This window comes from Hylaeus volcanicus, chromosome 4, assembly GCF_026283585.1.
Source record: "Hylaeus volcanicus isolate JK05 chromosome 4, UHH_iyHylVolc1.0_haploid, whole genome shotgun sequence".
NCBI classification, from domain to species: domain Eukaryota; kingdom Metazoa; phylum Arthropoda; class Insecta; order Hymenoptera; family Colletidae; genus Hylaeus; species Hylaeus volcanicus.
Window position 1 is genome coordinate 12,054,986 of NC_071979.1, and position 12,647 is coordinate 12,067,632.

The following is a 12,647-nucleotide window of genomic DNA, read 5'->3' on the forward strand; positions in this document are numbered from 1 at the left end:
GCGTAGGTCGATCTAAGGCACATGGACGAGAAATCGAAAAGCAACGTGGTGGATGTCGGAGTCGACCTTTCCGAGTTCTACATGTCGGTAGAATGGGACATTCTAGAAGTGCCTGCTGTACGGTGAGTCAATACGTATCTACTTAAATAAATATATTATGGGTGTTAACAAATGTGTGGGATCTATTTTCAAGTTTAAGTCTTCTAGCCTATACAGGGTGTTCAAAAAAAAGCATTCAATATTTACATGGCGTATAGGGCACACTGTACTGAGTAAATAAGCTTTAGTAAACATAGGTCCAAAGGTCAACCGTTTCTGAGATATAAACATTTTTGTTTGCTAGTATCATGATTGACTTACTACTGGGTCTTCGATATTTATAGAAGATTGTCCACGTGTCCACCGCTCATTTCTGTACACGAAATTGAAAAAAATGAAATTGACGGAATTGTCGGCACTTGAATGGGAACATTCAGAACGCAATTTATAAACACTGACATAAACATCGCATGCGATGGAAGCAAGTAAGTCAATCATAATACTAGCAGACAAAAATGTTTATATCTCAGAAACGGTTGACCTTTGGACCTATGTTTACTAAAGCTTTTTTACTCGCTACAGTGTGCCCTATACAGCATATAAATACTAAATGCTTTTTTTTTAACACCCTGCATGTATACAGTGACTCGTATCGATAGTCGGACACTATAGTACTTTATTCATTATTACAATGTACACTTGACCATAATTCAGTTTATACAGGGTGTTCCAAAGATGTTGTAACACCCTGAAAGATGTGGTTCGGGAGGTGATTTGAAACAACTTTTTCCTTAGCGAAAATGTTGTCCGAGGCTTCGTTAAGGAGATATTAACAGAAAACCTCGACCAATCAGAGCGCGGTCGCCTACGTTACTGCGACCGCTCCATCGACATACTCGCGCTCTGATTGGTCACTGTTTTCCGTTAATAACTCTTCAACGAAGCCTCGGACAACATTTTCGCTAAGGAAAAAGTTGTTTCAAATCATCTCCCGAACCACCCTTTTCAAGGACTTCCACACTTTTGGGACACCTTGTATAGTACTTCATTCATTATTACAATGTACACTTGACCATAATTCGGATTATATAGTTTCTTTTTTTTGCATGATATGTTAGAACGTATGTTCTGTTTGACAGAAATATAAGTTTTATTTATTTAACATATCGAATTTGTAACATAACAAACAATTTATTAGATAATGAATTATTCCGCGAATTAGTTCCACGTATAATATGTTAGGTGGACTGGAAAGTAATGTCGGTTTTGCCATCTTAAATACTTGTTTATCATTTATCAGCTCATTGATTTTTCTGGCATTGAAAATTTGCACACTAGGTGACAAAAGGCTGCTGACAATGAGGGCGATTATGTAATGAATTAAAGATAGAAATTTATTGGAAAGTTTGAATTTAATGTAAAAGAAACGACATTACTTTTCGGTCTACCTAATACGTTCTAAAATATCACACAACTAAAAATATATCAACTGAATTATGGTCACGTACATATTACAATAATAAATAAAGCACCATAGTGTCAGAATATTAATACGAGTCACTGCAAAAAGTCCATTACCATTTTGCGATTTGAGACTTCGTTATTGAGATATGTGTAAAGACTTGATCTTCAAAAAAGTGCACACAAATAAATTAACATTCTATAGTCGTGATACTTTGCCACGATCGTGTTCAATGTAAACAGCATCCAACGAACCAGAATAATCGAACCGTTAAGTTTGATCTACTTCTTTCGTAGACGATAAATACAGATTTTCTTCTTTTCTACTACGAAACATAAAACTATAATCAACGTTTATTTCATTTCTTATTGCGCATTTATTAACAGGAATTAATATGAACTTTTACGACCTTTTTGCGCAGAAATGAAAAATTTTACACCTGCTGCGACGAGCCGTACCTGGATATTACCTTTAATATAACGATGAGGAGAAAGACACTTTTCTACACTGTGAACATAATCATTCCCTGTATGGGAATTTCCTTCCTTACGGTACTGACATTCTATCTACCCAGCGACAGTGGGGAAAAGGTAAGTGAAAAAGATGTTAATTGAAATTATACTTCAAAACGTCAGAAAAAATGACCGCTATGCGAGCAGTGATTGGCAATATCTTGGTAAATCTTACGTTTAGGGGAGCCAGCTTCGATGACCTTGACTTTGATATATGTTGTCAAGGGCACCTTCCTGAGTAACACCTGAGTAACACAAAAAATAAGTTTTTTATTAAAAAGTTATTAGCATATAAAAATTATACATTTACACATACGAACACGCTATATATATATAAACGTAAGGTTTACCAATGTTTCAAACAATAGTTGTACATCTCGAGATATGAGATATGAAATTGTTGGCAAATGTATTTTTTCGAGAAAGGATAGCACAGTCAGTATAAGAAGTATTCGTACAGTACCCAATTTAAAATAAATGGTTCCTGTACGAATACTTATTACATTGACTGTATATTTTTTCATAAATAATAAAAGTTGATCCTACATGTTACTTTACGTTAACTAAATATGCTGCATTTTGACCGAGGAAGTGAAGAATAGTCTTTATAGACAATTTTTAATTTTGACCAAAATCGACCCCTTGCGAATATTTGAAAAAATCATTCTATCACTTTTAAAAAATTGGGGTTTCATTTTAGAGGAACACTTTCTATATGGTTTTTTGTAGGATTTCATGAGATCTACAACGAAAAAAAATTTCAATCCAATATGTTCGTTATTATAAGAGCTACGAATTTTTTAAGACTAGGCAACTTTTTACATATTTTTCCGCCGAAAAGTATTAAAAAATAGACTCTTTCGATAGTGTCATTTTTTTAAAAAATTCTGTACCTAAAGGCCCGTAGTTTTCCGTTTTGATAATCGAAATCCGTTTACCCTAACAGAAGTTATGAATGTTTCAAATTTTAGTCAAGTTTTTTGACCGAAATATCTACAGTAGTCATCCGACACACGTACATACACGATAAGTATCTATCTTATATAGCGCAGTAACTTGAATTTAGTGACAGATGGAACAAAATTGATTAAACGAAAGTTGTACAGTATGTAAAATTCCGCAAAGCTACAAAAACAATTTGTATGCAGCTGATGGTGGAAAGATTTATGGTGGTAGAAATATTATTAAAAATAAATTTTTCTTAATTTCATATTACAGCGTTACAGAAATGTAAAAGCCATTAAATTTTGCATTCAAAATGTTTTCAATAACCCTTATGGTTTGACAGATATTATATATTAGCAAAAATATAAATAATCAGAATTATTTCCAAGGAATGTTTTCACCTTTAAAACCGTTTTTGGATAAGAATAAAAAAGTACAATGCACTTTGGTTCCCGTGAATTTTATTTCTGAAAAATTCTCTCGTCAGACACGAATGAATTCTGGATTACCTCCTTCTTACTTTCACCAAGCCCTTCTTAAATGTATCAGGTTTTACCCGTTCGTATAATTGTGCATAGTTACGATACTTCGGTATAGTTCTAGTATAGGTTAGGCGTTGTATAATAAACTCGTATTAACGTTAATTATGTGCCAGTCATTTACGTCGCGTCCATTCACATTACTTATATTACTTTGTCTTTCGCCATAGACAAAATAACAATTACGAAGCGTCCGAATATTAAAGTCGTTCGCTATCGATCATACATCCATGATCAACGACGAAGCGACATGTCTCAAGTGTAATTATATACTTGGCGCTTGATCGTGAGTTGTCATTCTTCGCGTTTCTATCCGGCAAGTGAACCACCACCGCAACGAATATAAATCTGGTGGAGAAACTTTGAATTTATGGCGATCATTAATCATCGTAAGGAAAGTTTCGCCGGAGAACTGTGCTTCCACTGCATCACGAATGCGCGACGTGTAGGAATGAAAGTTTTATTGAACCACAGTTTGTTATTCAGTGCGATTTCTTGTTCGGGCGTGACTTGTAATATTATAAATTCAATCGATTACGTGCCGCGATTATTTGTACATATATTATAAGTAAATTTGTAAGTGTAGGTCATTTTTATAATATTGCTTTTCTCTTAAATTCTTAATTGTTTTGGGTTTCATTAGCGATATCGAAACCGCGAATGTGTACATTCTACTATTCGTGTTTGTAACACTTGAACGTGTCTTTATATTATTCATCGTGACAATCGTTCTACTTTATAGCGTGGCAAACAACGACTCTAGAAATTGATCTTGCGTCAATATATGTATTATATGTATTATCATAACAGTGCAATTATTATAAAACTTCAAATTCGTAATAGACATATTATACAGGGTGTCCACGCTACAGCTTACAGTTTGTACCCTCTATGATTACCTTCTTCAGGAACGATTTTTTTGTTATTGTTACATTTTTGTTCTTTTTATTATTGATAGTAATTATAATTATAAAAAATTAAACGTCCACATATGTGGCCAAGGGCTTGATGACGTTAAGGAAATTTGTCTAAATTAAATGATAGGTTTGCCGTTCTCAATAAATGTTTCATTATATTAAATGTGTATATATTTATAATAAAATATTTATTTAGAAATATCAAATCTATCATTTAATTTAGTTATTCATGTACAGGGTGTCCACGCTACAGTGTGACAAACGCATATTTCAATAACTATTGATGCAGGATACAATGGACTTTATGTCGTGGCGTAAATTAAATTTTCTTTTATATTATTAATTTAAAAGATATGACAGTGAAGTTTCGGTTTTTAAATGGAACTTTATATTTTTAGGGGGATCATGCGATAGTGCTTTTCAAAACGAATTCATTGACCCTTAATATATTTACCCGATTTTTATTAGTTTTCAAGGTAGAACGCTTTGAAATTTACTGATTTTCATTTATGACTTGTCACTCAACCGACACTTTTCTGCTGAAAATCAGTAAATTTCGAAGCGTTCTATCTTGAAATCTAATACTATAAAAATCGGGTAAATACATTAAGGGTCAATGAATTCATCTTGAAAAGCATTTAAGCATTTAAAAAACGAAACTTCACTGTCATATCTTTTAAATTCATAATATTAAAAAAATTTAGTTTACGCGACAATATAGAGCCCATTGCATCTTGCAATTTACATACAGGGTTATCCAAAATAGTCTATAGGAAGTTTGTTTTTACATAAAATAGGTACTCTTTTTAATTTTAGCATTTTTTTTTATTTAATTATCAGGTATTATCTATGACAATTATGTATCGAAAACGATATCTGTCAAATGACCACCACGACGAATGAAAATCAAAATTTTCGATAACATTTTGGCATATTTGCTCGTTTTATTCACCAATTTCGATCGCAATAAACTGAATATTTTCACGCGTCGTGTGTGACGTAGCTCCGTCTTGTTGAAAATAAACATTGCTTATGTCGATTCCATTTAATTTCGGCCATAAATAATCAATAATCATTTCATTATAACGTGCACCATTCACTGTAACTGCATCTTCATTCTCGTTTTCGAAAAAGAATGGACCGATTACGCATTTCGACCAAAATCCACACCAAATAGTAACTACTTTTGGATAAAGTGATTTTTCGTTAATGGCTCTTGGATTTTCATCTCCCCATGTGCGACAATTTTGCTTATAGACGTGTCCATTTAATGTGAAGTGAACTTCATCGCTGAAGATGATGTTGCGTTAAAACAATGCATCAATTGAACGATGTTCTGACAACCAATTAGCGAAATTTCTGCGTTGCAAATTGTCACGTTCTTTCAATTCTTGAGTTGATTGAATTTTGAAAGCATGCAAATGCAAATATTTATGCAAAATTTGCCACAAACTGCCATAAAAAATGGTCAATTCTTGAGAACGACGTGGAATTGAAGTTGATGGATCATTAGCAACACTTTTACGAACAGCAGACTTTGGTTTATCATGAACAGATCCAGTTTCATCAAATTTTTTAACCAAATTACTAATTGTTTGCTCCGATGGACGATTATGTACACCGAAAAAATCACGTAATTTACGATGGGTATTTTTTATTGAACACTGATTTTCAAAATAAATTTTAATCACTTTAACACGCTCTGCAATCGCATACGATTCCATAGTTAAAATTGTGTATCATTGTAGGTTAGAAATGGAAGAAAGTGACAATAAACAAACATGGCGTTTGATAGATGTTCTCATTCAACATCCTAAAGGTACTTTTGGATAATCCTGTATAAACAATTTTTTTCGTATCATCAATAGTTGTTGAAACATGCGTTTGTTGTAGGGTCTTAGACTGAAATCGTTGTAGAATTTTGATGTTAGTTACATAACTGGATCCCGTAGGTCCATATGGGTTTTAGAATAGCCTTGTATAAGATAAGTTTACTTTCCAAATTTAATTTCGATCTTCTACCGATGAGCCAGTAAAATTTCTTAACTTTTAAGGATCAAGATGACCACCATTGTAATCGTCAGGTGAAGAACTACCTATAATAAAAAAATCAGGCCGATCGAAGGTTACCTCATTTTCTTAAACCCAACCGAAATCGCAAATACTGAGGCGAATATGACGTAATACTGTCTTTCTAACTGTAGGTATCGCGACTGAACGATTGAATTTAGACTGAGTGAATCTGTACTGACGACTGCGTTGGTCTGATCTCGCAGGACCTCTCTTTATATTCTTATTCATGTTGGAATGCAACGATTGCCACTTTAAGGTTTTGAGGAAAAGGGTCTGGTTTTCCTTAAAGCAGAAAGAGGGGTGGGGTCCTAGCAGGGACAGAAAGCGACGACCCTCAGTCCGACAAAATAAGTCAACCGGTACGGGTCGTTGAGAATTCGAACACTCTTCCTTTGGCATTTTATATTATAATCGTTAAGAAAATAAATTTCTAACAAGACTACATTAATAAAATATGGTCTCGATTCTTTTCTTTTTTACAATTTCTAACAATTCACGTGAACTCTCTAAACGTGGTATATTCTGCAAAAGTATAACTAATTTATTGTTGCCAAGATGCTCCTGATAAGTATGCAGGAGCATAGTCGAAAATATTGCTCTCACGATGACAGAGTTATACGTTGGTGTGCTTATCCGCGTCGACATATGACAGCTTCGCATCGCGACGAATAAATGGAAGCTTCCAAAATACAGGGTTATCCAAAAGTATAGACAATTTGAACTATGGAGTCGTATACGGTTGCAGAGCGTGTTAAAGTGATTAAAATTTATTTTGATAATCAGTGTTCAATAAAAAATACCCATCGTAAATAATGTGATTTTTCTGGGGTATATAATCGTCCATCGGAGCAAACAATTAGAAATTAGGTTAACAAATTTGATGAAACTGGATCTGTTCATGATAAACCAAAGTCTGGCAGACCAAAAAAAGTTCTGTCGAATGAAAACATTGCTGCTGTTCGTAAAAGTGTTGCTAATGATCCATCAACTTCAATTCTACGTCGTTCTCAAGAATTGACCATTTTTTATGGCAGTTTGTGGCAAATTTTGCATAAAGATTTGCATTTGCATGCTTTCAAAATTCAATCAACTCAAGAATTGAAAGAACGTGACAATTTGCAACGCAGAAATTTCGCTAATTGGTTGTCAGAACATCGTTCAATTGATGCATTGTTTTCACGCAACATCATCTTCAGCGATGAAGCTCACTTCACATTGAATGGACACGTCAATAAGCAAAATTGTCGCATATCACTTTCGCTGCGGACGAAAATAAGTAGCTGTTTGCTGGAAGCTACAATTATGATATTTTTTTTAATGAAAAATTTCTTACAAATGTTCTAATGTGATTATTTTGAAAAACATATATTTGTGGTAACTTATTTTATATATAATATGACATATAATATAATAAACACAGAAGGAAAATTTTCCAAAAGTCTAACCACAACACTAAACACATAAGAACAGATCAATATGAATGCTTAGATCGTACTGACTGTCTAAATACGACTAAACCGGCTAAAAAAGCAAAGGACGCACATGTGCTTCATCCGCAGAGAAAGTGGTATGGGGAGATGAAAATCCAAGAGCCATTAACGAAAAATCACTTTATCCAAAAGTAGTTATTATTTGGTGTGGATTTTGGTCGAAATGCGTAATCGGTCCATTCTTTTTCGAAAACGAGAATGAAGATGCGGTTACAGTGAATGGTGCATGTTATAATGAAATGATTATTGATTATTTATGGCCGAAATTAAATGGAATCGACATAAGCAATGTTTATTTTCAACAAGACGGAGCTACGCCACACACGACGCGTGAAAACATCAGTTTATTGCGATCGAAATTCAATGGTCAATTAATTTCAAGGAATAATAATGTGAATTGGCCACCTTGATCGTGTGATTTGACCCCATTGGATTTTTTCCTTTGGGGTTATTTCAAAAGTAAAGTTTATGCCAGCAAACCAGCAACAATTCATGACCTGAAAAACAACATTAGAAATGAAATTGATGAATTAAACGAGCAAATATGCCAAAATGTTATCGAAAATTTTGATTTTCGAATTGATGTCTGCGAATATGGTCGTGGTGGTCCTTTGACAGATATCGTTTTTCACACATAATTGTCATAGATAATACCTGATAATTAAATAAGAAAACTAATAAAATTAAAAAGAGTATCTATTTAATTCAAAAAAAACTTCCTATAGTCTATTTTGGATAACCCTGTACGATCGAAACGTTTGAACCGCCAAACCTTTCGTTTGAACCCGTTCGAATACGTTTGGTGGTTCGCTACGTACGCAAAAGTGGAAAAGTAGCTATAACTCGCGAACACGGCGAAATAGAGCACAGATTTACGAGAACTTTCTTGATTACTCTTGTATCCTCGATTGATCGCTAGAGCGGAGCCCAGATGTTGGTATATAGCCCGTATAAAGGGAAAAGATGAAATGAAATTGACAGGCGGGAAGACAACGCGGTCGGAAAACCGATGTACTACGTTAGCGTGAATTTGCCGCTGGGGCTGAAAAGTTCTGAGTGGAAAGAAGAAGACAGATGGGAACCGGGGCAATGCAATTAATTCCTTTATCCGTAGAACGGGCGTGCTTACCTATACTTAGCGTCCGTAAAACCGACGTGTGTGAAATATGCGCCGAATTAGTTCTCTTCCGCGCGGCTGTCGGCCTCGTTATTTTCCCTTATCTGTAGCTAGAAGCTGGTAGTTACTTTTGGCTCGATGGCGCCAACTATTTTTCATTTCCACCGCGACGTCTTGCTCTCCGTCGGCTCTTACGCCACCTTCGACCTCCTCGTTCCCGCCGCCGCTCCAACCGACACGCCTCATTTCATCCTTTGCAGTTTTCCGCTTCTCTTTCTGTCCCCGCCTTTTGCTCGTCCTCGAAAACCGCCCCGAGCCAACGATCCTCTTTATGCTCTAGCCCCCGATACGCGACAGAATAAATAGTGGAAAGGAATTGCCGCCCGCAGTTCCATCATCGATGCGCTTTTTTCACCCTTCGCGTTTCGACGGTCTCTTTTCGCCGAATCTTCGATACTCCGCGGAGAAAACGACACGGTTTGTCAACGTGTTCGTCGCTATTGATTAACGCTTGGCGCCCGACCCGACGCGACGCGACGCGATGTGTTTATAGTGGTATATTGTTTCCATTCATTTCCGAACCTTTCCAGTCTCCTATACGTTCGATGGAACGAAACGGGAGGGTGACAAGTTTTCGAGCTTGGAGAAGAATGAAAGGAATATTGGCTGAACGATGATTTTCAGTTTTAACGCCACGTTTACGAACCACGTTCATTTTAACTCTCTATGGACCAATTTTTCTTCTTCTATGAACGACTCACAAGGGATTGACATTGATGTATCAGGTTGATGGTGCAACCATCCGTCATCGATATTGTTATTAGTAGACTGCGGATCTTTATGCAAAATAAAATCTTCGCGAACGTGCCTACAAAAATTGAACCTAAATAGGAATTTAGTTTATCCTGCAAATATTATAACATGAACTTTACTTTTGATCTTTTTTATATTCTTGCATATTGTTTGCATTTCGTAGGTTTTTGGACATTCAAATTCCCAATAAATGCATAAACATCCGCAGTCTAGTTATTAGAATCATATAATTAAGACGTATACCTCATCTTGTAAAAAAAAAAAAAATTATTTGATAAAATGTCGATATATTAGATATATGATATATGTCGTTAGATATCGATATATCTCGATATATTAGAGGTACACGAGTCCGTAGAGGGTTAACCCATTCGTAATTTTAGAAAGTTGTATAGAAACCGTTTATATCGGGTTGATTCATAAATAACTTCCATTTTTCGAATTTAAATAATAATAAATTTTCAATATATTATATTGAATACACTATATTGAATATATTATATTCAATATATTCAAAATATTATTATTAAAAAGAAATATAATTTATTTTCTAATATATTACATACTCATAAAGCTTAATCGATTATATAATTACCATCGTCGAATATCATCTGTCCCTATTTATCAGATAAATTAACATTAAACTTACCGACATTTCTCTATATTTATTTCTACTGTGATCGATCAAATTACTGGTCTTAAAGACTCTTTCTTCAATTGCATACCTCAATATTTCACATAGTGCTAAATTCAATAATATATGAAATAGTTGTATATAATTTTTGTATTGTATGTAAGAACTCTACTATACAAAAGTTTGAAAATGGTCATTTGAGCTGTCGTGGTGGGTTTAGTGTTAAAAATGTCTACCTACAAGAAAGTATGATTATTTTTTACATTAACCGGAAGTTATTGATGAATCAATCCAATATTTTTCGCCAATCACTTACATGTCAACTTTTATTCACAAAGAAAAACAAGCATACCGTTAACTTTTATTCGCCGAGAAAAACAAACATATATCAAAATCCACTTTTGTTCAAACCTCCTTAAGTAGGATGTTATTTGTTTGCAGAAATTTGGCCCGGGTTTTTTTACGTATCTCCCTTTATTTTCGTTTAGATAGTGTCATACAATTTCCTTTTTTGTAATAGCCAGTCGAATACACAGCGTGGAAATGCGTCAACGCGAAAGACATTTAATATGCAGCATTCGATATCGAAGTTTCACGAGGCTGGCCCTTGTTTGGTTAGTCGTTGAGCCAAGAGAGTCAATCAACGATTTAAAGACTTTAAAGTATAGATTTCCTCTAACGAACCGACGCGACGAGATTCAGGCCACTCGCCAACTTTACACTCGGACAGTTTTTGAGAAAAGATTTTAGAACACCGGCTGAGTCGAACAAGTTAATCCTACGTGCAATTAGGAATCGTGATTCCATACTTAATCCTTGGCACGTTGGTCGTCGCGTCACCCAGAAATTACAGGACTTTTCGTTAAGGGCCTAACCAAATTAATTCCAATGGTGAGACAATAATGAAAATAAATTTGGATAGGATTCGTGAATTTGGCGACATTAAAAAATATAAATACTACGATAGATATTGAATTATCTAATGTTCGATAGTCTCGAGACAAAATTTTAATTTTGTAGGAATTTTCAGGAATTTCAGCTTAGCAGCCAACGTGTTAAACCTCTAGGGGCCAGTGTAACTTTTAGGGTTTATGCGAATATAATAATTGTAGTTTTACTTTTAGTAAAATTTTAGTAATTTTATGTAATAATTACTTTTAGTAATTTTAGTTTTTAGTTATATAATGTCTCTGATAGGTTACTGTCCACAATTAGGCATTTCTCAACAAATCTACAAATCAACATAAGATCATAATCAACATAAAGAAACGTCGATATTCACAGCGAAGTGTTATGCAATAAACAGAGCATTAGATGTAATAAATTCGCACCGTGGAACCAACTGGTACATTCTAACAGATTCTCAAAGCGTAATTAAACCTCTGCAAACACCGGTATTTAATTTTGGATCTAACAAATATTTTATCGAAATTACAATGAAAAATGAAAATTTTGTAATCAAATGATAAAAAATTCATTAAATTCATTTGGATTCCTGCCCATATCGGTATTGTAGGGAATGAAAGGGTAGATTCACTGGCGAAGGAAGCCACAAGTCAAGAACCCACACCGGATATCAAAATTCCATTTAAAGTACAGCTAATTTTAAGTTTCAGGCAACAATGTCAACAAATACATCGTGCAAACAACGAGGATTAATTAAAGGTGAAAATTATTTTCGACACTATTATAAAAATGTGTCCAAACCATGGTACATTGGTCGCAAACTCTCTAGAGACTTTATAACATTCGTTAATAGTATTCACTCCGATCACTTTATACTTTATACTTTATTTATTTAAGGTGCGAGCGATCTTCAGTCACTCATCGCACTACTATGTAGTACAAAATTATACATATTCTTTGGGTTAACATATAAATACATTTTTCTTTTACACTTTCTTACTTAAGTTTATCCGTATTTGTCTTTCATATCTATGAGAAAGAAGAAACACTTATGCTAATTAACCTAATTTTACATCTACTTAACTCTACGTTTTTCCTTACACTTTCTATTAGGTTGTCCCAAAAGTTTCTTCCGTGACTTGCATTCAGTTATTTTGTGTGGCAGTGTTTATACAATTAGACAACCTAATTTCTTAGATG

At 34.4% G+C, this 12,647-nt stretch overlaps 1 protein-coding gene across 1 annotated transcript in view; it reads left to right on the plus strand.

Moving 5' to 3' along the window:
• Nucleotides 1–12,384, plus strand: part of LOC128875194 (acetylcholine receptor subunit alpha-like) — a 213,288-nt gene extending 200,904 nt beyond the window's left edge. Inside the window, exons 6-9 of the mRNA XM_054120582.1 lie at nt 7–122; nt 1,923–2,091; nt 12,152–12,252; nt 12,345–12,384. Coding sequence (XP_053976557.1) covers nt 7–122; nt 1,923–2,091; nt 12,152–12,252; nt 12,345–12,384 — 426 coding nt within the window. The remainder of the gene's footprint in view (nt 1–6; nt 123–1,922; nt 2,092–12,151; nt 12,253–12,344) is intronic.
• The last annotated feature ends 263 nt before the right edge of the window (nt 12,385–12,647 follow it).